At 40.6% G+C, this 26,749-nt stretch overlaps 1 protein-coding gene across 1 annotated transcript in view; it reads right to left on the reverse strand.

Moving 5' to 3' along the window:
• Positions 1-6,688: 6,688 nt before the first annotated feature.
• Positions 6,689-26,749, reverse strand: part of grin2aa (glutamate receptor, ionotropic, N-methyl D-aspartate 2A, a) — a 115,891-nt gene continuing 95,830 nt past the window's right edge. Inside the window, exons 7-15 of the mRNA XM_087810147.1 lie at positions 26,265-26,436; positions 24,720-24,873; positions 24,021-24,146; positions 23,720-23,949; positions 20,725-20,885; positions 17,442-17,531; positions 16,096-16,193; positions 12,776-13,014; positions 6,689-11,625 (exon numbers count right to left, since the gene is read on the reverse strand). Of these exons, the coding sequence (XP_087666273.1) occupies positions 9,673-11,625; positions 12,776-13,014; positions 16,096-16,193; positions 17,442-17,531; positions 20,725-20,885; positions 23,720-23,949; positions 24,021-24,146; positions 24,720-24,873; positions 26,265-26,436 (3,223 nt within the window). The 3' untranslated portion in view covers positions 6,689-9,672. The remainder of the gene's footprint in view (positions 11,626-12,775; positions 13,015-16,095; positions 16,194-17,441; positions 17,532-20,724; positions 20,886-23,719; positions 23,950-24,020; positions 24,147-24,719; positions 24,874-26,264; positions 26,437-26,749) is intronic.

Here is a 26,749-nt window from a genome sequence, read left to right on the forward strand (position 1 = left end):
GAAGTATTCAGTGAGAGGCATATCAAGAAGAAGTTAAACTAGGATTTACGTAAATCATGGTGATCGATCGATGATGAAATGAAGATGATGACAGTGTGAGCCAAAAGAACAAATTTTAAATCCTAATTTCAAAAGAATAACGGGTGGATATTGATGGAAAAGCTAAAACAATAAAGGTTTTTCACATGAGGTTTCTGAACTAAATAATCCTTCCCAAACCATTGAGCAGCTGCAGAGGGGCTTCAAAGCGGCCCACAAACAAACAGATGCCACTCTTCATGGCGATGTTGTTGCATGTTTTTTCTGCTCAAGCCCGCCGGCTCTGCTCTCCCTCTTCGGTCCCAGCAGAGTGAAAGAGGAAAAAAAAAACTCATTATTTTTAATGTTGAGTAAAGCTGCTATAACGACAACACATGCAGGAGTGGCTGTAGCTTCAAAAACATGCACTCACTTCAGCTTCTACAAGTTTTCTCTCACACTGTCCTCCGCAGAGAAAGTGGAGCACATAGCGCCTCGGCGGTGTGTTGCTCAAGGACACGCAAAAGTGGCGAGGAAACACTTTTTTTTTCAAGGTGCCAACAGAAAAAAAGTGTGCCAACCACATTTTTGGTAACATGTTTGGTACTCGTGAAATATATTTGGCTGGGCAAGTGTTCCGGACGCCACTCTGTTCAGCAAACACTTTCAGCCCTTGGCCATTTTTTCTTACGCAAGAGAAGGCCTTATATAAGCAGACAATCTTCAATTCTCTTTCCCAAAATCCCGGATGAGAATGCGCGTGACGAGGAGAAAACCTGCCGAACTCAAAGCAAACGGAGATGAGCATCTCCTAAACTTTTCTTTTCACCTTGATCACTCCAGGATCCCCAAGAATTCCTGAATCAGATGGTTGAAGCATTGAAATTCTCAGTGGTTATCACGATCGCCTGACTGAAAGAAGGTTGCAGGTTTGCTTCCAGGTTGGGAGGGAGGCAACGTTCTCCCTGTGTTGCGTGGGTTTACTCCGGGCACTCCGGTTTCTTCCCAGCCCAAAAACGTACAGAGGCTGATTGGGAACTTGGGGAAATTGTCCATAGATACGAGTGTGTGTGTGAATGGTTGTATGTACTGTATTTGTGTGTCCTGGCAGACTGGTGTCATGTCCAGGGTGTCCCACGTCTCTCGCCCGAACAAACTTGGATAGGCTCGAGCCCCCTGCGATCCCCATAAGAGAATAAGCGGTAAAGAAAATGAATGAATGATTGAAAGTCTCTTGTCTGGGTCACTGTAAGGTTGCTTTAAACATGAAAATGAAACATGAAACCTTTCATTCTCAAGTCTCCTCTCCTGCCGACGCCACAAACCCCACAACATCTTCTCCCTGTGACAACTTTTCTCTTTTCAAATACCAAGAAAAAACATTTCTGAGGCTGAATGTAATTGAGTTGAGGCTAAACAGATTGAATAAAGGTTAAATGAATCTAGAGCAAGAAGCTAACAGACAGCACACTCCACATGCTTTAACGCTAATGCGATTTGAATTGTACGAGCGCAGATGTATGACAAATGAAAAGGTCTGTAACTGTGTTGGAGGTGACGGTTGGAAGGTTAAAGTCAATCTGTTTGGCTCTGAAGCTCTTAAGGATATTACAGCCGGGAGGCTTTGTGATCGCGCCGCCGGAGCAGATCGATGCGATCACATCGACCAAATATATGAGACAGCACTTAATGACACTGGGTTTGAACGCCGCGGATGAACTTTTTTAAGTTAAGCAATCGCCGGAGCAGCTTTTTTTTAGGACGCGAGCCAGACGACTTGATGCAAACGCTTATTTTAATCTTATTTAGATGACAACGCTGGACCATCTTAATGTGTCATCGCTCCAGTGGAGTGTATTCGCATCTGGACAATTTAAGAGTCAATTTAATTTAAGTGGAGAACATTCATTTTAAACTTTTGAACAAACAGCTTTTGATGAATAATATACATGAAGTTATTCTTCTTCACACTGAGCAACAGTGAATCATTCTGGAGTGGTTTGAAATGATTTAGGTTCTATCAGAGAAAGTTTTAAACCCGCAAATCACAAGGTAAGCTCCTTGACTCACAGACAGGCCAGAATTCCCCGGCGGTGATTGAGAGTCATGACATTATTTGGAAGCAGCTGTCAGACTCTTTTAAAATCTATTGTGCTGAGGGGACCAAAGACCCAATTAACTTTATTAGCAGCTGAAGGAGAATTTGTCCCTGGATTCCCTCACATATCAGTCAGTGACGTCTCCGACAAAACTTGTACGGATATTGAATTGTTAGGGATTAGAAGAGTACAGGGATAATCTATGTGCTTTGAAACAAACATTTCTGGTTAGCCTGCTATGACATAAACGTGGCTACAATCCATCTCTCATGATGATAAGATGTGTTGAAGGGAACTCTGAGGGCAAACTATGTGAAAACCCAACTCAAATGTTGTAGTCTTCCTCTCCAAGATGCAGTAAGTCTCTCATCATGATGATGTTTAGAAGCTATCACTTTATAAAGTTCTCCCCTGTCTGAAATCTTGGCGAATGAGAGGTTAGGATGGCAACGTCCATTATGATGTAATAATGGCTTCACTCCATCCTCCAGCTAGGTTTATACAACGAGCCCCATGGAGGTGCTGTCTTCTGCGAATAATGACTCGCTGTGACAAACTTTTATGCTTGACCAATCACAGAAGAGTGGGCGCGATTATGCTAACAAGATTTAATCTCCAGAAAAAAAAAAAGTTTTCAGTGGGCAGAGCTCAAGTACATTTTGTAATGTAAATATTTCAATGTAAATAGTGTTTTGTACAAACAGACACATACTGATGAGTACAATAGAGGTCAAGATCTATTTAAGTCACACTTAAATCAACACATTAGTTGCACTTTAAGTTAAACAACATTTTAATACACAACATATATTCTTCTCCTCCAAAAAAACAGATTAAGTAGGAAACCTTTTGGAGCCTGTGACTGAGTACTTTGTATACCATGCTGGCCAACGACAGTTACCTATTTCTGCCCCTGGAAATCTCCCTGACCACTGATCCGTCCAGCACATTTCAAACTGCATAACAGAGTTGCCAACTCTCAAAGCAGCTCCACTATTTTTAGCTCTGTCGACAGTGCAATCCTGTCTAATTAACAGAACACCCATTCCCATGATCGCTGGGATGTCTCCGCTCAAACCTTAAAGAAATGTATAGGCTTCATTCTTTGCCTTTTGAATTTGTCATGAGTCAGCATTTTTTCTTAATCACAGGGGTTTCAAGAGTGAGGAGTATAGAGGTCGAAAGTTAAGGGCCGAGGATGGATGAGCGGAGGGATTATGCTCTAAGAGCTCTGAGATGTGACTGGAATGCTTAAGACAATGTTACACAGGCGTTGTTCACTTACATAGTACTGAAGGTTAACGTTTGTTTACAGAGGAACATTTCTAGTGTGATCCAGGTACTCCAGTGGGGAACGATATTGAAGGGACCAGGGCGATGACGAAATTCCAATCATTGCTAGCCTGTCTCTCATAGATACCCAGGAAACTGGTCTTATCTTTAAATCAAGCTTTTATCAAAAACCTGTTGACTGATGCTTAAACAGCCAAAAAAGTACTTGATGTAAATTAAGCTTTAAAGAGCAACCAATGTGTTGATTTAAGTGTATCTTAAGTTGATCTTAGACCTATATTGTACTAATCAGTATGTTTAAGTTTTTAGAAAACTCTATTTTCATTTTTAGAAAATGTGCTAAAGCCCTTCCCACTGAAAATGCTTAGTTTTTCTGAGCTAAAATCGTGTTTACCAAAACCACACCCACTCTGCTGTGATTAGTCAAGGATCAAGGTTTGTTAGGCAGCGTCATCAATTTTGGATGTCTCCACCTTCATGGGACTCATTGTATAAACAAAGTGGGACATGATTACAGCTGGCTGGAGGAGGAAAACCATTATTACATCATAATGGACTCTGCTCTCGCAACCTCTCGTTCGCTGAGATTTCAGACCAAGGAGAACTTTATAAAGTAATAACTTCAAAACATGGTCATGATGAGTGACTTACTGTAATCTTGGAGAGGAAGACTTCAACATTTGAAACATGTTAGTATGTCAGGAAAGTTGAGATTTTACATTAGTTGCACTTTATTGAAGGACCTAAAGTTGAGCCCTGTGGAACTCCACAAATGGCTAGTTCAGAATCCAAACATAATCATCTTAAAATGATTGTTGTTAAGAAGGATTTTTATGCATATTTATTTCGTTCACACCAAGACAGGAAAATACCGAGTTGCCATGACAATCTTAATGAAGTGTTTCGTTTCTCAGGTTTTGATTGACATGTTAGTGTTGGATTGCACAGTAATCTCACTCGATTCATAATAAGACGACTTGATGAGTTCATTTAAAATAATGAGATGCGGGCGTCAAGACAGGCGGATCACAAGATTGTCTTCGGATAACATATAGAACAGAGATGTGGGGAATTGTAGACGTATACAAATGAGCTCTGCGTCGTCAGGTTATTGAGGTCGGTCCACCAGAGTCCTGAAAAAGATTATTTGTTCTGATTAACTCTTATGAAACTGTTTCCCTTTTAAAAGCATTTATGATGCTCCTATAGGACTTATAAGTCTAGATCTAATCTTGTTATGACCAAGTCAATTTGTGGCACGTACATCTGATCATTATCGGCTTATTTTGCTTTCCAGAAATTCCCTTCATTTTTAGCGTAATTGCTTATTTGCGTCTCAGCCATTTACATAATGGAAACGGCACTTGTTGAACATTGACTAGAGATCTTTAATGCACTCAAAGGAAACAATGCAACTTGTATTTTTGAAGCTCTAATAATCATGAATGAGTGTAAAAGATGAATATGATGAGAGGATGCAGGAGAACTGTTGTGGAGACGTGATCATAGTGTGGAATAATATTCCTCCTTAAAGAACTTGAATTGATCATATCTGAACGCTCTGATTAATACCAAACTTCATTCATTTTTTAATGCTGAGTTTCATCGCTACCTTTTTGGAGTATTTTGTGTGGGATTTAATAAACTTGTCCCGTGATCGCTATTTAGTTTCAACTTAAGTTCGACACCGAAATAATTAACTTTGATCACAGATTTTTCTTTTATGTTGATCGCGCTTTTGTTCATTTGGGGTGTGATTACACATTATCACTCCGCTGCTTCAGTTCATTGAATATCACATGATGACAAAGTTACTTTTAAGAACCATTATTTACGTCTGATCATGTCTTTGTCGCCGAAACATTCATCCTATCTAGTCGCGTCAGCGGGACTGAACTCCACTCCTTGAGGATGTTGTGTTTGCACTGTCACAGAGAACAAATACAGCAGTTTGTGATTCGTCTCATGGTACGACGTAATGTTTATGCTACAGTCTACGTTTGATTTAACGACTACTTTATACTTTTATACATAACTTGTTTCCTGCCTGAACGATCCTGTCTGCATCGGTGCCACAAGCAGACATGGCAAAAATAGCATTGAATCCTCATAACAGTAGCAAATCTGTACTTCCTGAATATATCAATCAGGCCATATAGACGAGGGGCACACAAAACAGAGGTTGATTGGGAACTCGGGTGTGTGTGAATGGTTGTATGTCTCTTTGTGCCCTGCAACAGACTGGCGTCCTCTCCAGGATGTCCCCCACCTTTGCCCGATGAAACTGGGATAGGCTCCAGTCCCCCAAGACCCCCATAAAAGGATAAAGCGGTAGAAAATGAATGAATGGGATCATATAGACTGTGACGGAAAACCTTCATAAACAGTTGTTGCACGATTAATCAAGGAATAATAATAAAACCAAATCTGTGGGTCACAATCACAAAGCACAACAATCAGAATAAAACCAACTATTATGAAGTTTGTATCTTAGACTGAGATATTGCGAAAGATCTAGACATATTTTATATTGTAACCATTTTCCAATTGGAAGAATTTAAAGCTACTATTTTCCTTTTTTCAGAATTCAAGTGGCAGTGGAAGGCAGGAATCCAATCGATGACTAAAGTTTTTTTTTACTATTCAAAGATGAAAAAGTAATTTTGCAGTAAGGAACAAGGGAAGCAGTATTAATGTAAACATTGTAAAGGTTTTCATCAGAGTCTGCACTACCTTACTTAAACAGGTGAAGTATTTTGTCATTTCTATAACACGATAGTTGGCTTCATCATCTGTAGCTTAGCTTCAGCACCAGAACCCTCAGAAGACGCAGCACCTGTGTTCATTGGCTTGAATAGTGAGCACAGGAACCATGGAACAAAACAATTGATTATAGTGTATTCGATTTTCAGCCTAAAAATGGTTATTTACAAACTAAAAAATCCAATACACCATAACTTATAACCATTATTTTTTTGGGAGAATAACACAATATAATATATATATATATATATATATATATATATATATATATATATATATATATATATATATATAATAATTGTGACCAGATAAGGGATAACTGTTCATAACAAGTTTAAAAAATGAATACATAATATTAGTTAAACTAATACTAAATAAACAGTTATTAAGGAAGAACACCTTAAATGTCAGTTGATTGGATGATTTTGTCACATGGCTTAAGCAAAAACCGTTTTCTTCAGAACAATATTGCAGACATCAATAATTGCACCTCGGACAGAACAGAAAACCTTGTGAATGTGAAGTTTAATTCTATTTGCTCTACAGAGAGAAAGAGAGAGGGAGATAGAGTGAGAGAGAGAGAGAGCGAGAGAAAGAGAGAAAGAAAAGGAAAAAAGATTGAGCGTTAGAGAAATAGTGCCACTGTACAGAAGGGCTCCTGTGAAATTCACACAAAAAATATTGTTTTGACTCTTTATCATTTATAATTCTTCTCGATGATGTATTCCAGAATGAATTTACAAGTGATGTATACAGGTGTGGTTTTCTAAATATATTCAAAATAGTTCCTTAAAAGTCTTTGAGGAAGTATTAGCTTAAAAAAAGCTCTATTCTTACAGCAAACCATAAAGTAAAAAGTCCTGTATCTTTGGAGGGATAGCAGACTCAAAAGTAGAAGGTTGCTTTTTTTCATCTTCTTTACACTTGAAGTCCTGTCTACAGGTGAAGGAGGGAAGAGAGAAGCAGAGCTGGTGATACAATAATTCTCACCTGCCATCGGAGGAAGAGCAAGGATGTCCCACCTTATCAATCCAAGCCCTAACCTCTGACCTGCGACCCCATTGGTCAAAATGTGACTGATAACGACCCATCAGCCAATGAGGAAGTTGCAAAAAAGGGTCAGGTCCTTATTCTTCTCCCCCAAAACAGCAGCAGCATCTTCATTGATTTAACAGATATTTTTTTCTCTCAAATATGTATATACTCACACCTGGTTACAAAGCATTAGTGATCATAACATCATAACAGAATAACAAACCAAATAGAAACATAAAACAGTAAAATTGTTACATCTGGGGTTGCATGCCATCACCTCATTATTTATCATTAAATGTAATTAAAATACATTTTGCCATTAAAAAGAGCAGGGTTGTCATCACAAGGGTCGTGTGTGAACAAAACAAAAGAGACAGCATCAGTCAGTCAACATCTTGTAAAAGTAGAAAGAACCAAACAAATGAAATGCGAGGGTGCGTTTGATATTTTTACATGTGCATATTGTTCACTTGTCAGCTCACACAAGCAGCATGTGGAGGTTAATATGTCAATAATAAGAAAAAAAAAAGGGGGACAAATGTAGCTGTGTCAGTCATCTTTCAGGTGAGCTGATCGGGAAGCGGGGCGATGTTTGGCTGAAGTATTACAAGAGTACAAAAGGTGATATGACTGTGGAGCTTTGTTTGAAACACAGTGGCTAAAAACTTGACGGATTTAAAGAGAGATTCCCGGGAAGCCGCTCGGTCGGCACTGGGTGGGTGCACAGGGGCGCCCCCGCTTCATACATGCACCCTAACTGCCATATTCCTTGCATGGGTTGTGAGCTGAACTGGAAGACCTTGGACTGGTAAACATGTGAGATTTTTTTGTCTTTTCATTTGTTTTTCCTATAAAAATTTTATGTCCCCAAAATGCACAGAATCATCCTGAGGTATTTCATTGGAGAAAAAAATTTGGCTTTTAGAATCCAATCATTCGAGGAAATCAAATATGCTTTTTTTCTTCTGACTGTTCACATCTGTACAGCTGTGACGCTACTAAAAGTGTGACGGGCATGCATGTGTCTGGAAACAGAAGGACTTAAAAATGCGTGAGTGTCAGACCTCAAGCTCACCCAAGTCCTGCCATGCGAACACGAGACACACTACAAACCTGGATGAGTTTCTGTGATTGTTAAAGACAAAAAACTCCTAGCATGACAAGCTTCTTTACTCTTCGTTGTGATCCATCCACCATCGTCAACAACCCTATGAGCATTCTCTAGAGTACCCTGGTTGACTGTGGATCAGCAACTCTTCTTCTCACCTGTCTGGACTCTTTAGTCAACCATCTTAACATAAAAGATTCATAAAAAAAAGAAGTGACACACGCATGTTGATAAACAATGCCCAGAAAAAAAATATGGCAGGGATGGTTGGGTTATTACCCTGTTTCTAACTGACAAAACAGTCGAGCGACTCTGAGCATCTTATTTACCTTTTTTTTTTTTCTTTTTTTTTTTACGCAGGAGCCACTTCAGCATGAGTCTCTTTACTAAGGTTTAAGATGAACTCGATTGTAACACTTTTTAACAGGATCCTTTTTTAATTATGTAAATACTTTTTGTCTCTTTTCAACACAAAGCAACATGCAAAAGTAATACTTCTCTCTTTTCTTCTTTGTTAACAAAGCTATGGTTCCTTTAAAAAGTATTCAAGAAAATAGACTTTCAGACTCATGACTATTGTGCTAGAAAAAAATGCTAGAATTCAGCAGCATCGAATGCCAGAATCTCTTTTCTTATGGCCTACTAGAATACAAAAAGCATTTTTTTTTATGTGACACTCGAAAACATAGTTAAGTTGCTCTGCTCTGGTCTGTAAACACAGTAACCACTTAGCTCTTTATTTGTATTCGGCATCTTCACTCAGCGTGGGGCACAGCGATATCACCTTTTCTTTCTTCCTGTCTCTCCTCTTGCAGTGCCAGGTGTCTCTGTGACCACATTTGTCAGAGTAACAAGCAACAGACCGTTGGACTAGCTCACTGTGACGCCCTGCCCTCCAGGGACACATCGGAGCCTGGCTGCGACATCAAACATGCCCATCTGGTCACCCCGTCAGACCCCTTCCCCTCAACAACCAGCCCTCAAAACCTGACAGGAAAGGTGGAGGATGAATACAAAAAGATCCTCCGTCTATTAACACCTCATTATACCTTCAGATTGCAGCCCAATTTCACATTGTTTCTGTCCAAGTCCATGTGTTCTTCCAAGTTCAGTTGTCTTATCATAAGGTTAAAAGTCTCCATCTGAACACAAGTGTCAATCATGCGACCAACTTGGTACATGACGATAGCGGAAGGACATGGTGATATCATCTGCAAATCAGAAGTGGGAGAAGTAGTGCCGCACAGAAAGTGTGCATGTTCTTTTGGATTATGATGTCAGAGAGCAAATGAAGTAAGTAGCTGATAAATTATAATACAAACCCAGAGTGGAGTAAAGAGAAGAAAACAGTTTCAATTAAACATCTGACTCCAAACTGGGGATCTTTTTATACACCCGTCTATTGCTGAACTGGGCTGAGTTTAGGACACCACGAGGGGCTTGGTAAGCACTAGTCTTATTGGCTGAGTAAGGCATTACATGCTCTTTATTATACATGTCATTAGCTATCCGTCCGTCTCGTGAGCAGTAAGAGGTGGTTGATTTAACAGAAGATCGGAGATTGTTCGCTTCATTGCGTGTTTTGACTGGTGCTGATCCGAGCAGGGACGCTGGTGAGGCAACCACCAGCTGTTTGTAAATATCAGAGGAGCTACGCCCGTGGACCAGTCTGCTGCTGGTGTCGTCCCTCAGAGAGTGAGAGAGGAAAGGGTTATCCGAGCCATGGGATGGATACAAGGACTTGCTCCTTTTGCTCTCCTCCAAATTGTGGCTAAACCCCATGGATCTTGATCCGGTTCCAAAGAGTTTTCCGGAATAGGGACGCATGCCAAAGAGGTTCGCGTAGTGCGAATCAGACTTGGAGTCCAGGAAGCGATCCTTCTCCTTGAGACTGACGCTGCGAGCCGGTCGGCCCTGATCTGAATCTTTGGGCTTTTCAAGCATTATGTTATCAAAGGAGTGCTGACGACTGAGCCTTAAGCGGTTTCTTTTTTGGACGTGCGGCCCGTCTGTCTGAGGCCAGTAGAGCCCAAACATCTCATCCGCCTGTTGCTGCTGCTGGTGGTGCAGAGTCGGACTCACCAGAGGGTCGGCAAGAAGCTGGTCCTCGCTTATATCGTACAAATTGGCTGTGTGGAGGCATGCTTCACATCTGTTGTAGGGCGAGCGTGTAGCAGAGGTCGAGGCAGAAACAGCGGTGTTGTACGACCCTGTGGGTGGGTAGCTAGAAGACACTTTTGACAAGCAGGAGCGGCAGTGTGTCTGTTTGTATCGATCAATGGATTCATGAGGGGAGAGGTTTTTATCCTTTATGTTGTAATGTTTGGAGTAATTGGGGTCTGGCAGGAGATCTGAGTCTGCGTGATGCAGTGGGGACGAGTTCAGGTGAATGATGGGCTGCTCACATTTTCTATAGTTTTCACTGTGGTCAGAATATAGTTCTGGGTAATCCAAATCATCTGCTGCTAGTCCCCGGCTCTCGCGGTAGTGCATGGGATCCGAGTGCAGGCTCATTTCACGGTCTGAGTCGATGGTGTAGATTTTCTCTCCCACTCTCCCGCTCTGGTTGGTTCCACCGGTGACCTGTTTAGTCTTCAAGTAGGACAGCTCTACCTCACTGCAGTCTCTTGGGAATTTAGACGTCACTGATCTTTTTTTTAAGTTGTCCTTGGGTTTCAGATGCTTGTTGTTTTCCGGGTCCTTGTAGGACGCCGCCCTGCTGGAACAGTCCGAGATGTCCGAGTGTGCCGTGTCCTCTGGGAGGTACCGCTGGGTCTTCATGGATAATCTGGGATCTGGCATTAGCATGTCAGGCATAGGAGCAGGCCCGGGCGGCACCGAACGCAACGTGTCCACAGACTTCTTCCACAGTGTCCGAGGGATTTTACTGTTGCCTTGGACAGAATCAGCACTCACTGCCACCTCCACTGAGTTAGGGTTGGCGTCGTTTAAAGTAAGGGGATGTTGCCCTCCTTGGAAGATGTAGTTGTTGAGGTGGTCTTTGTGGCGGTTTGCCAAGTAGGCCTGGAGCTCACCTGTGTCACCGTAGATCATATCTTTGGGCGCATAGCTTCTGTTATCGGCATAAATAAAGTTGCCCTTTTCCGCCATCATGTCCATGATCATTGGACCAGCCGAGTGCATGAACTCACGTTTCGGGGAGTTCATGTGAGAGCCTCCCAGATTCGACATGTTGGTCATATGTTTGGCAGATTTTATGAGCTTTAGCATTTTGTCCTGCGGGCTGAAGTCCAAGTCTGACTTTTTCTTCATGTCAATATGGACTCCATGGATGCAACTCCAGATACCCTGCGTGATTACACAAATGTGCGAGTCGAATGGACGAGAGAGGTGAGAAACGCACAAAACAATGTGGGAGGAGACATGTACGGTGTGAGGATGGACATGAGGGATGGCCCATGGGAAGATGGAGAGAAATAAAGAGGAACCGTTATTTAAGATCTTCTGCAGAAATAAAATAGATTCTTTAGAAACATATTATAGATGTTTGATAACAGACCTAGAGGACTCAATTGACTCAAAAGAGAGTTTATTTCAGTTCATACATGCATAAAGCGGGCCTTGACCAAATACATTATGAAGTCATTGACAATTTTTGCTGTTTAATTTTGTTCCATTTCATAGACCACAATGTAAAAATGTTTTATGTTCGATATTTAAAAAAAAAAAATCTGATCCCATTTACCTTACATTAGCTACCTTACCTAACAAAACTATTATTCCTGATAGAACTGAGAATTATTTTGACAGAAAAATGTCAAATGTTTTTTTTTTTTTAAATAAACATTTTATTTAAACTGCAACCCGTCACACAGGGGGTTGTAAAAGGAAAAATATTTACGTTTTTGTCATGATGACAATGAAGCAACCATCAATGATGTTGTTTAACCAAGATGTTGTGCTGTGTTACATAGGCCAGTTATATATATATTTTTTTCACCATGACACACACAATATTTACTCTTTATTTCCATGAAACATTTGAAGAGAACTGTTCAGCGATTAATTTAGTAAACCAGGGAAAAAGTTTTGAACTCCGGAACTCCATTATATTCTTCCATTCAAAGTTCTCTCTATTAAGTCCTAAAACTGGCATCAGAAGTGCGCAGAAACACTGCAGTGCTTTTCAAGATGCAAGTCCATGTCTTCTCTTCTTACACAACACGAGAGAGTGCTGACCTTTTTGAAACAATGAGAGAGAATGGACTGATCCAGTCTGGGCTTGTGTCATACCACTTCTAAATTTGCATTATGCTTAATCTTTTCTCACAATCCCACATATTTTTCTTTACTCATTTTACCAATTTTTTTCCCCAAAAGATCAATTAATTCCCTTGGATCAGAGGCTTCTTTCTAGGGCTGAGTAAAACAGGACCTTAAGAACTGAAAAGTAAGTGATTCCAGTACAGATAGAGTAGTTTTGGAATTGCGCTCTTACCCGACTGATGGTGAAAAGCAGACCCGGGCGGCCAGAGCAGACCCCGGTGAAGCAGTATCTGAGCCTCCAGTAGAAGAGATGCTCGGAAACGAAGGTGATGAGCGAGAGCCCCATGGCGGTGGCCAGCATGTAGAAAACCCCAGCCATGTTGTCCACGTCCAGCTGGCTGGACATCACTTCATTCTTCTCATTATGGCAAATTCCGGTGAGCCACTGAGCTTCCAGTTCCTCCATTTCACCTGAGGCGAAAGAACATGATGTTACTTGAATCCTCGAGAGGGTCAGCTAGCATCATTCTAAAAAAAAATAAAAAAAATAAACTTAAAAAAATATGTCCCACTTGGCTTCTCACCTCAGCGTAGAAACATGTTTGTTTGCTTATACAGGAGATAACTTTTGGATTGTTAAAGGAGCTCACTGACCTGCTGGCACTTATACAACTTCACATGTCCTCGCGTTCAATTCTTGTAGGTAATAACAGTAATTAAGCTCAGTGTCAGGGTTGTGTAGAGGCTGATGACAGCCTGGTGTTTGCTGTGGTGTGTTATTAGCAGACTAATGGAGATAAACAAACCATTAAACATACGCCTAATATGGATTCATGTTTATTTACAGGGAGAACTTCCATTGTAGTGCCTAATAAGTAATAGACTTGCTTGTAGTGAGAAAAAAAAATAAACACCATGATTATTATTATTTTATTTTAATATTTTTTAAGCTTAGCTATTTCCAACAGAGATTCTGACGTGAAATCTACTACACCATAAATCTTTGTATCTTTGTTTATTTATACCATTACAAACTAAAGATTGTCAACCTAAAATTAAATACCAAAAACCTCCCCACATGGTATCACCACACACACACTTGCTCTTTGTTGTCTAGGCAGAAAAGCTGCTGTGATAACAAAGAAGGGAGGAAGCATGAGAGACCTTATCTTCTCGGCTTCCCTCTGTCCTGTGCTCCTTCTCTACCTTCGCTGTGACATTTGTCGTGCAGCTAATCGAATCTGTGTCATTCAGAGCTGGATAACCACGCTCACTGGTGGGGGAAGACAAATATCACGGAACCACTTTAACTTGGATTCTATTTACTCTTGAGGATCATGTGTTAATGTAGATGCTGATGCTTGTTTCTCATAATATGTTTCTTTCTTTTTCTTCTTATTAGTAATGAGTTAATCCATATCATTTGTTTATAATGCTCTATATATCATAGTCCTTTGAGGGCAGGTCAAGGGAAAAAAGGAAGATATTTCATAGTTATTCACTTCATTATTTCATATCCAATTGTTTTATGTTGCTTTTAAATGGAGACATCTCCCCTGGCTTTGCCTCATTAAACCATTAAAGCCCCAGATAGGACTTACATTATAGCTGTTCCGCATTTTTTCTCCTCTTCAACTGATCACAAGTTTTATCTTCAACAGCAGCGCCTCATGATTCCTTATTCACTTCCCACCCATGTTGAAAACTGTTGGCGAGATAACACCTACCAAACATCTGGAGCCTCCACTATTCCCCAATGGCCGAACTGTTTCCATAACAATGAGGAAGAGGACATCTTGAATAGCCGTCTCTGTATAAATATCTGAGTGAGACTGCCTCCCACTGATCCCTGCCATTCAATCACATCAATCCTCCGAGAATAAAGGCATTCATGTTTGTAATTTAACTCAGGCTCCGTGACTCGTTTTGTATTTGATAAAAACTGAACATTCTATTTAAAAACAAGTGACAAAAGCTCTCAAATGCTGCCTCCGTCTCTCAAGCGAGCCTCTGTTTTGTAAAGACCCAGTGTGATTAAAAAAGGGAATAATTAAAAATATAAATGGAAATAATTATTGCTAAATATTGAAGCATTATAATGTGTCTTGAAAAAAAATGTACTCATGGGTTTTCCTATGATGTTTTGGTTTAAATAATGAAAGTCCATTAAACAAATACATTTTTAGAGAAATAAAATAGGCTTCTTAATTATTGATTTCCTTTGACATCTTTTGCACAGTTGGTAAACCGGTGAAATCATTATGTGTCTTCAAACATTTCGATGGACTCATCACATTACTAGTTGCCACCGTAAGTCCTTCCTGTTGGTTTTTAAAAGAAGTCTTAAGGTTGTGGGAGCCTTGAAGTACGTTGTTAGGTGCCTCGTGTTGCAACCAATTAAAGAACTTTGTTTACATAGTCAATAATGGTTTCATTAAGCTATTGTCGTCTTTGAAAACAGAGCTCTCTGAAATCAATAATACCAAATAAAACTCTCATTAACAACAAGATCCTGAAGCTGGCGGCTTGGTGACCCAAATGTGGGTCGCTTTCGGTGGGTCTTACAGCCCAAATCTATAATCCCCTATCTTCTGTTGCCACCTAACACACTTCCTTGTGTCTTCTTTTTGCTCCACATCTCTCTGACAAACTATCAGCCGCCAGAACAGACAAGAACTGCCATCTATCAGAACCTCCTCTCCTCTCACTCGTCATTTGTCTCCTGCACGTCTTTATCATCACTTAATCCTCCACCTACAGGCTCCATGTAGCATCGACACTCTCTGCTGTAACATACCAGGCTGATCTGGTGCAGTGGACTGATCAGGGCTTTGAATGAATGGATTTATTTGGATCGTTTGATGCTCTTTTAATCAACTTCAGTGCACTTATTGTGAGTGGCTGCGAAAGGTCACGTCAGCAAAATGCAAAATGTAAATGAATGTAAAAGCTGCAGCCGTCTGACTTCCTGATTCTGCCAGAGCTGGTTATTTATGCAGCGACTACTGAGGATACTGTAATAAAGAGATGCTGCGCTGACGACAGCGGGCCGAGCGTGCACACAGAGGTGCCGGACATATTATTATGGCTCTGTTAAGAGACAAATTTTATTCGGTACCAGAATAACATCAAAGAGCTATTTATTGTGCTGCTCCACTCTCGTGCTTTTAGTCCACAGACGAGGGAGATTTGTGGATGAGTAACGGCGCTGGCAAGGAAGCTCTGTTTGGTCTTGAAAAATCTACGCAGGCTAAATTGCAGATGGGAATGTTGTGGAAGTTTCTCAAGATTGTAGGGACTTACATTCTATATTTTTAATCATTATTTTAACAGCCATGATTCTACCTGTTGTTAGTCATGGTTGCATCTGTGGGCTCCTATGGTCTATTTTAGGCCACTGATCAGAAATCATACAGGCCTTGATCTTTTCATTGATCATATTTTCAACCCTTTCATTGCAATTATTTCAATGTTGGTTCAGTATCTATAAATATGGTGCTTCCAATTCCAAGTTACCTTCCTCATCCACATCTGTAATTCTGCATCACTCACCATCTCCAATGATGGCTAAAATAGCCAGATCCACCTGTCGCTTCCAGTAGGAGCCTTTCTGGAGTGCGATTCCATAACCAGTGGTGGCAAAAATATAGCTGTAAACAACCACAAAGAAAGAACAATGTTAGCAAAAATGCTAGCTAGAAGACTGCAAAACCAGATAAGTATTAATTTATGTGCGTTGCCACCAACTGGACGAGCAGTCCATTCTTGGCTACATAGGAAAGATTAACACTGTTAGAATGAGCATTATCGTCACATTGTTTCACGACTCTGTCCTTAGAGTCGCTTTTTGCAATCATGGTGATAGCGAGTAATAACTTCTAAAAGCTCTCGAGCAGAGGAAGCTGACACACTTTCTGCAGACTTAAGCTAAGAACTCATCTGCAAAAAAAAGATCAGCCTGCGAAGACAAAACAGTACATTTCTGTTTTGCTAATTGAGAGGATAGACTAACTGTTCTTTCTTTTACCGAAACGTGCCAGGAAATATGTTGTCAACAAAACATGAACCTTATCGCAAGTGTTTTTTTTTAGAACTCAGTGAGAACAATCATGTTTTTTTTTAACCTCATTATACATTATACTTCTGGTATGATATAAAAATGTGCATACAAATTATATTTTATCTTAAATTTCTTAAGGTCAACCAAAAACTGAGTTGACTTTAAACAAATGTTACGGAAAAAATACGTCCTACTTATTACTTACCTTTGGTTATCTCAAGGTCAATGTGACACGAAGGCCCAAAAACAAATGTAATTGTTTTATCTCTTGTGTTGTCTCTGGGTCAAGTGAACGACCTCCCTGGTTTCCACAAATACAAAGGCAGTGGTGGTTGTTCATCTTGACCCAAAAGCTACACAAGCCTTCGAGTCACAGAGACCCTTGGATAACACTATAATAAATTATACTCATAATAATAAATTCATTTTTTGCATTCAAAGACAAAGGAAGTGTAGATGTACCTTTGATCCAGATCCAAAAGACAGAAAATAAGGATTTAAAACAGGGAAGACCATTTTCATGTCACTTTTGTTTGATTCAAAAGCAATTTCCGTACGATTAGAAGAAAGGGATTTTTTTGCCAATGTATTTTACATGAATATTCATTTTGTTGTTGTTTCAGTTCATGTGGTTTAAGTGAAATATCTTCATTTTTCATCAGCACATGAAAAGAATGTTCCCGACAACAAAAAAAACAGGGACATGTTGAAAAAGTTTGCCGTGTTCTTGTCCGGAGGGTTTCCACAATTTCCTGTTCTCATGAGCTACACAAACAGATTCACCCACCGAGCATGTTTACGCAGGAAGTGTTTTCAAAAGAACGAGAGGTCTAGTTACCCGCTGCCAATGGTCACCAGCTTACACCCTTCATCTCTGCCAGCCATGTAGTTCAACACTGCAGCGTCATAGATGAAGGCGTCCAGTTTGCTTTAAACAAGAGGAGACAGAGAGGAAAACAGACAAAGAGAGGAGACAGATAAAAAAGAGATTGATGTTTAAAATTGAATAAAGAGGGTTGTTGAGTCGTGCAGCAGCTGACGGAGACAGAGAGAAACAGAGAGAGAGAGACAGAGAGAAAACTAGCCTTATTTGTCACAATGTGTTGCTTGCGGATCAATTGTGAAGTGTTAAATCATCTCCAATAGAAGTGCAATCCAAGCGTAACCATACACGGAGAGGACACAGTTGGGAGTGGTGATGGTTCAATACCGCACACTTCACTGGTGATAGATCCTTCGAGGCACATGGGCAACCCAAACAAACTTCAGAGAGACACACACATTAACCATCTCTCTGTTGCCTTGGCCCGCACACACACATTTACACACACACACAAGCGAGATTCCAGGCTGACATTTTCAACTGATCCTGCCATAACTAAAGGCGACTCACAACACACACTCGTCCGCACACACAGGACTTTGCTAATAGTGCAGTTACCGGTTGGCATTTACTGATTGTCAGATCGAGAGCTCTGACAGTGGCCCACTGCCGTTAGCTTTTCTGTGTAATTAGCTTAACCCAGCGCTGGTTCCACTCACACGTCCGAGCATGCGGAGAACCAGGCATGACTGCAAGTGTGTGCTCTTTTCAGACTGTTGGGGAGGGAATTTCTGACATTTCTGCACTACAGAGCCTTCTATCAACCAGCCTCGACCCAGAACAACATCTGACCCGACAGGAAGACCTTCCACACAACTCATTCTTCACAACTTATGTGTCTTGAAGGCCTTCCAATCTTTCCTGTGACTGCAAGCAAACCTCCTGAAACCAAGTCCCAGAGTGGACGTCATCTGCACGATCCCACGATGATGTCATTGCACCATCTATCCAACCTGTCACTTCACAACAACGCTGGCAGAGAAACACAGTAGTGCTCTCTCTGCAACAGCTGTTGGAAATGTAAAGACAAACACGTTGATGTAGCTTGGTTTTGTTCTTCTTCTGTGGTTTTTAAGGAGCATGCAAACATGTAACACACTTGCTTCTACACCTTTCTTTTTGGGAAGACATTAAAACCTTACAGGTCTGGCATGTTTTTGTTAAACATTTTGTGGGTTAAATAGTGCATTTGTCTCCAATGAACTCAGGATGTTGAGATTATTAAGGAAAAAATCCCCAGTTACATTACACTAGTTGTCTTTCATGAACTCTCCCTCTGTTACTGACCTGTACCCAGTTCAACACCTATTTTATTATACCTGGATTTAATTAAATCCCATCTCTTTTATATTTATATAACCCAATAAATAATAATACACATTCTCAAGTTGCACTGCATTATAATCATTATAAAGGTGGTGCTCTTCAGCGATACTGTCTATAATCTCATTCTATTATTAAAATTGTTCCTCACTCTCTCTCTCTGGAAGTGGATGATACATTTTTGATTGACTTCATGTCCCAATTCATAAATAAAAGCGAAAATTCTTCCGTACCAATCGAGAACAAAACAGTTTAACTCTGCGTAGACTGGTCGATGACTGACGCAGCCAGAAGCCTGAGGGCCTAAGGTCCCATTTTTAAAAAGTCTGGATATTTAAATAATTGTTTGAATTATTGTACTTTTCGGGGACCTCTAGGAGATCAGTTCATTAGCAGCTGTGCAGTCAACGATCTGTGCATTAAAAACTTTTACTACGTTTGGGAATGCTCAAATTGGTATGAAAAATGAGTTCGCTTTTATTTTGAAAAACAGTGATGAAGAAATCAGAGAAAGTTGTGGGTGCCTCAGTTTATACCTGGGGAGGATGGACATGCAAGGTCATTCGTTAGAAAGGAGCTTCAGTTTGGACACTCTAGTCACGATCATCAGTAACTTACCTGAGAGTTCATAAAGTATTTACACTTTCTGATCAACCCTTTAAACTACTGTTGTTTCTCGTTAGTAAACACAACAAAGATGAGGCAGACGCCAGAAAACACAAAGAAGAAATAAAGAGGTTACCATGAACATCTTTCAAACAGACGAGGGGATAGACAGAAAAGACAGAAAACTCACCTGATGACCTTTTTAGAATCTAAATTGTGTGGATCTAAATTAAACAAATTTAAAAGGGACTGCATCATGAAGAGGAGAGAGATGCACAGATTATTCTTTCAGTCATTCCCGACGCGCCTCATGGTCTCATCTCAGCTAGACGACCCAGATTTCACTGACAATGGTTACACCTATGACTTTCTACTGAACGGAAACCGTAATTATGCGACTTCATTTCTTGATGTTTCACTCAGACGGCCTATAAAACTATGAATCTTTGCTTCTTAAAATTGACAGACTGAGAGAAATGACAGATCGATTCATGCTGCAAATCAAATCAGTTCAATTCTCCAGAGCATGATTTTGGTTCTGTAACAGCATGTAAAGCCTGTTAGCATTATGTGCGATCAGCGCTAATCCAGCCATCGAGCCTTAAACAGCTGAACGTTGCAGTGTTGCTCATCTGCTAATACCAGAAAATAGAATTATCAATGAGGGAATTACTGCCAGAGCACACCTGCCACCGCGCTGAGGTAAAGAAAAGTGATATTTTTAACATGTACAGTCACGTAATGTTTATGCTGCAATATCATTAATGTCTCAAATGTCATTGCTGCCACCATTGCATCTTTCTATTACTGCTCACTCGCGTTTGTCCTTCTCACATTTCCCTCGGCCTTAACCTGCTATCCGGCATTCCGTCCCCAAATTCTCCAGTCGTACGTTTTGCCCTTGGACAATTACCTCGCCCCATTTCCTCTTTTCCCAGTGTGACGTTAAGTTTGACTCACCTCCTTTCATTTTCATCGCCCCTTCACACACTTTTCAATCCATTTAACTACCTTTAAAGATTCCCCTCCTTCAATGTGTCCTTGGTTAGAGGTGTTATATCCACCCGACCTCCCCACACACCCTCCACAGGCTTATTATAGAGACCAGTGCTAAAAATAGCTGCTGCTGTTCCCAGTGAGGTAGCCCATTCATCCCCCAGTCTCAGTGGAGCTGTCAACACACATGCACGAACACATACAAACACCCACAATATCACTATGATGGTTTTTTTTGGCAGACAGAAACGTCAAAATATCTACACAAACGACGGCAGACTTGCAAGCTAGCACGCACATGGTATCGCCATACCCCGTTTTTAGGCTGACAAGTGCGTCCACGACTCCGGTTTGGTGATACTTGACCATATACTGGTGCATGGCAGGGTAGTTCTTCCTAATGTTCCTCTCCGTCGATCCATTTGGAACAGTCCCGAAACGGAATGGGGGCGAGTAAGCATATGGGTTCTGAAACTGAGATGGGAAAACAACAAGTATTTCTTTGATTAATATAACGAAATGACAACAAGAAAATATTACCACACTGAACATCAGTAAAATGTGTTTTTGTCACACTCATGGTTTAAGAGCCCACGGGCCTTGAACAACCATTTTCCTGCTTCATCTGATCCATGTGAAGCTATGAAAGTAAATATGTGGTAATGATGAAAATACACTATTTATTGTTCTACTATTTATTTACTATATTGTTATTTATTTTATTTTATTTTGTTAACATATGCTGGTCCAGTTTTTGTTTCTGCTGTGTTGGATAGTATTTGTTTAATAACTTAATTTACACAATATATATTTACTTTTAATTTTTCTTTTTTCAAATCAAAGCTCATTCTCTTGGTCTTCCAGGACTAATTAGTTCTAGTCATGGCCATAATGTGGCTTGAAATAGGCTTTGCATGGTTAAATATTTAGGTCGCTGGTGAATATTCATCATATCTAGAGAGTAGTAAAAATATTCTCCTCATTCATTCAATCAGAGAATTCATAATGTCATCGGAGTAGTATGAGCCACTCTCACTGATGTTGTGTAGCCAGGTCAGCGTGAAGTTGTGTTGTGTATCTCTGCACGAACACAAGAGTGTACTTGTGGATAAGTATTGCTGTGTCAGCGAGCGCCTGGGGAGTCGCTTGCCTCACGCAGTCACTCCAACTGTTTCCATTTTGTTTGGCCTTTTCACATCTAAATCTACTCCTGGCGCCTCAAGTCGGGCACACGTGGAGGTGTTCCTTCTCAAAACTGCTTTAGAGTCAGATCAAATGAGCTTGATTCTCAGGATGGCGAGGAGAAGATATTGAACAAGAAGTGGCCTTGAGGAAGAAATCAATAGCAGCAGAAGATGGTCGATAAAGTGCTGGAGCTCAAACGCTCTCCACAGAAGTGATGACTGCAGCAATGAAGCAGAACTTCACCTCATCCTGGTTGTGGTGTCGTACTTGTACTGTGTACCGTTCTACCAACAGACGGGTTTTCTGGCACACGTACCTCTATCTAACCACAAGACCACATGAGTGTCCTTGATCAGTCACCCACATCCTTAACAGACCCTAGAGAGGATCCTCAACCACTTCATCAAATTACAAATGATAAAGGTGAAGAAAAATTTGTTCCTGAATATTTGCGAGAGTGAGTCTGGCTGCGACATCCCTGGATTACAGTAGGTCATACTGTGCAGGACTCACAGATGGACTCGGCTCTTTCAACCCCCCTTTAGTTTGTGTTTTGGGGGCATGAAGGCTAAGCAAGCTGACGGAGGATGTGGAATCTGACACAGAAGGGAGAAACTGAAAGCTTCCTGTTCAACCTTTGACCCTCTCTATCATAGTCTGTGGGAGTTGGACCTTCAGTCAACCATTCTGACTATAGTTATGACTTTATATAACTGTTTTATAGCGAAATAGATGTCCAGACATATCATGACATCAGGGTAATTGGTCATATGACATTATTTTATGTCTAATTACACATTATCGATATATCTTAATATCCAAATGTCTGTTCAGCGTCACAACCTTTTGCATAAATTAAACATTTTTTCGGCAATCCCCTCATTCCCATTTAAAGTTTTTTAGTTGTGTTATTGAGATTTCATGTATTTATAAGGTAAGACACTATGTGTCACTTTCTTTTCTGTCATTAGAAAAAGATACCTGGACCAGAAACCTAAAAATAACAAGTTTTAACAAGTTAATAATCAGCTATTAATGCATCTCCACTGTAGTTAAGCATGTTTACATGTGCTAGCTGCATCAAAGTAGGTCAAACATCTCTCTGCCTTCTGAAGACAGACAAGTGTCCCTCTCAGCATTTCTGTCTAAATGGCCATTTACCCTTTTTCCTGACCGCCTCTCTGTGTCCTTCTTATTTACACTCCCTGTGTCCTTCCCATTCCTTTCTCCTTACCTCAGCCGTCAAGCGTTGTCTTGTACCATCTTGTGTGTCCTGGCCTCTTGCTATTCCATAGTCAGCATGCTGCCAGTTGCTTTACCAGTATTCCATCCCTCCCTCTGTCTCCCCCTTTGTCTCATTCATCACTCACATCTATCTTATAGGACTTTCTTTTCTGACAACTGCTTAACTGCATTAGTTAGTGATTAAAAAACACATAAATGCACACGTTCACCTTTTAACCAATACCCAGATTTGATTAGGCTTCTTTAAATAAACTTGGTTTCCAATCTGCTAATCCTCACAAATGAATGTGTGTGTCTGCTAAAGCAAAACTCCCACAATGCAACGATTCGAATGTTACTTATGGGGAACAGCTGCAAACTTCTAAACGGTGTCATGTATCACAGGAAGATCCGTAAACTCAATCGACTTTATTTAGAGCCTGTTTGGACAAAAAAACAACTTTTGATGTACGACCACTTCAACACTCAAGCCTCATTTGGTGATTGTAGAATGCTTCATTTATCATCGTGACACTGTTGGCTGGTTAAAAATCCAATCACAATATGGAACATACGTCAGAAACACCTTGCAGGGAGAAATCAAGGCAAGTGCATAGTGAGAGAAGACTGACTTCAATAATAGCTTTGAACTTCCCGACTTTCTTCCCTTTACCTTAACTAAGCTCATACTTTAAAGTTTATTACATCACAAGGTATATATTTTCTGCCCACCTCAGCCTGACTGAGACATCCTCCATCCAGGATAGAAACCTAATTTCTTCCTGCTGACCATGTTCATATAACTTCTTCTGATCATCCATAACTAACCCTTCACAACAAACACCAAGAGAAAACTACAATGAATTTAGCAATGGACTTCCTGTTAATAGAAAACTCACTTTGTTGTCGGAAAGTCCAGTTACTTGGTCCACAAACTCTTCCTGGATCATGAAGGCGGCCAGGTTGGCAGTATAGGAGGCCAGGAAGATGACAGCGAAGAAGGCCCACACCGACACGATGAACTTACTCGTGGTTCCTTTTGGATTTTGGACTGGTACAGAGTTGTTGAAGACCAGACCCCACAAGAGCCAGACTGCCTTGCCCATTGTAAAAGACGGCCCGTGGGGGTCTAAGAGAGGAAGACGATCGTGGTTAGTGAGATTTTTCGCTAGAAGTCAAAGGATGAGTTCAGGTTCCTACCTTTTCCTTGGGCCAAATTCCGGTTGAAGCCAAGAGGACTTATGAACTCAAACATGAAAACAGCCATTGCAGTCACCAGTAGGAGCATTACAAACATCATCACCCACACTGATGCACTGAATGGCTCTGAAGAAGAAGCACAAAGAAACACCCGGTTAGTGGAACTTTGACAATCAGAGTTCATAAATTAATCACATGGACGACGGAGCGTCGATCGGCTCATGCTAATAAGCTGACTCCTACATATTCACACCTTCACGCCACAGTATGCAGAGATACGCGCTCGCCTCCTGTTTGACAGTATGAGGAGGCGCACAGGAAGGCCTGGTGTCAGCAGTCCTGTCCTCTCTCACAAGACTACTGCAGAGATTAGACTCTGCACTAATGTATGGGAGAGTGCTGCTGGCGCTCGGCCACAGTGTGTGCGCACACATGTGTGTTGGCGAGCGGCCATTACCAGAATTCTCCTGCTAAGCTATTATAATTGCCATGTTCATAGCCGCATGCTAAGGACACATCACTCCTGGTGCGTGTGGTCAGTACAGAGACAACAGGTCCTTCTGGGATAGTGAGCGATAACCGCTAAAATGACGCCAACAGAATCTTCAAGTAATGGCGGCTGGTTATTCTCCTTAGCTGTTTCATGCACACACAGAAGTTGCAGCAATGCTTATTGAAACTGGACCGAGCGGTAGTTACCGAGAAAAGCTGAAGGGGACACTGTTCCATTACTACGAGAGACCATGACGCTGATCCCGGTTTCCACGAACGGGACGGAGAAATCGATGACCTCAGAACGCTCCTCATTGATCGTCAGAGATCCGACGGCCATGACGGCTTTCTTATAGACCACCTGGAGGAAGACAGGGTTGGGAAAAGGAAGGATGGAGGAGTGGGGAAATTTAAAGAAAGGAAAATTATAGAAAAAATGGAGTGGAAGTAAAGAAGATTGGAAGACGTTAATAATGTTGAGGAAAGTAGTGAACGAAATGTAAACAAATTAAATGTCAGAGCAAAAACATTATGACCAGCATGAGTTGCTGAAAAGGAAAAAATCCAATAAGTCGACCATGTCTGACTTAAGTTGAGTAATGTGCTAAAAATAGAGATAGTTTTGGTCTTTAAATGAACTCTTGAACATGAAATTAATGCTTGTAGTTAAAGAAACACTGGGGATGTGCTGCAGGACTGAATTTAGCTTCAGAGGATTAACTTCAAACAGTTGCCAAACCTTAACAACTGAGAATATTTTTTATTAAACTTTTACAACACCTAAGGCTTCATGCAGAACGAGGAGTCCTGACTAGAAGTAGAAGCAGAAAAACAAAACCTCTTTAACGAGTGTTGTTTTAATCAGATTACTCTCTAATGGGAAAAGCCAGACATAATTAATCATTTACAACGTGTGCTTTCCGAGTGCGACCAGGGATCAGTTAGTCGTTTTTGTTTTGCTGCTTCCCACGGATGATCTTTCCTGACATTATATTCCGCTCCTTCTGAACGAAGAATGTCCCAGCTAGTTGGGTTTAGTGGCAGGAGACACCTTGGTCAGGTGACAGCCTAGTAAAGCAGGGGTCCCAACAAACTGGTTTAGTGTTGGCATTCATTTCAGACTGACCTAGAACTTCTCCAAAGAGCAGGAAGTTAGTTTATTTTCACGTGAGACAACATAATATATTCTCAATCAGAGACCATTTAGAGTCCATTAAAACTAAGTCTAATTTAAATATAAATTTCTACTCATTTATTCACCATAAACTTTTTTTTTAAAATTATATATTTAGATTTAAGCAGCGTTTCCATTAATAGTGTCAATGATGCCAACGGTTCACAGTTAGTAATTCAACATGATATTTGAATTACTTCTTCCACATCTTTATATCACACACTATGTACATATGTATAAAATGGTTGTATCATGTGTATATATAATGTAACTCTCTCTTTTCCATTATTCCAACTTTGTTATCTCAATTCTTATTCCAGAGTCAGCATTTCTGGGAACTTGGAGCAGAAAAAGATCAAGATGGACAGTAGAGAAGATCTCAAATATTTAGTGAGAATCTTAAAACATGCCGCTGGTGCTGTTGTTCTCGTCAGAGCTGGCACGAGACATCTGGTCGCCCTCGGCAAGAATCATCAAGAAATAGACCGAGAAATTGATAGTTTCAGCAGCTGAGCGTTTCCACAAACATACTTTACAAACAATAGTGTCTCAATATGAGGCGTCGGTGTGCTTCTTACCTCTCCCACCATCCCATTCCAGACATTGTTTATCTTCTTTCCATGTTTGCCATTGGTTACCAGGTACAGGTCATAGGTGAACTTCACATACTTGGCTATCTTCTTCAGAATGTCGATGCAGAATCCTTTGCAGCATTTCTTGATGGTAGTTCCACCACCTTCTGTTGTGTTGCTGGAGAATGAAACACGTGTTTCTATTAGACCTGCTCATAGTCGCAGCTAAAATATATAAACATATATCAGAAATGAGGCAGTTGGTAGATCATCAGTCAGTAACCATAACACACCATAAGTACAGAAGGCAACTCAAGGAAGTGGCGGCAAAAATACAAGAAATATATATTAAAACCTGTGATTAATAATGATTGATTACACAGTTTTAGAAATATTGTATATAGTCCGTGGTCCTCTGCAGTTAGTCTGGAAATTATGAAAATGTTTTTAAGAGTATGAATCAAGTTAGAAAACTACACAACAGGGTCGAT

This window comes from Callionymus lyra, chromosome 15, assembly GCF_982586985.1.
Source record: "Callionymus lyra chromosome 15, fCalLyr1.hap1.1, whole genome shotgun sequence".
Classification (NCBI taxonomy): domain Eukaryota; kingdom Metazoa; phylum Chordata; class Actinopteri; order Syngnathiformes; family Callionymidae; genus Callionymus; species Callionymus lyra.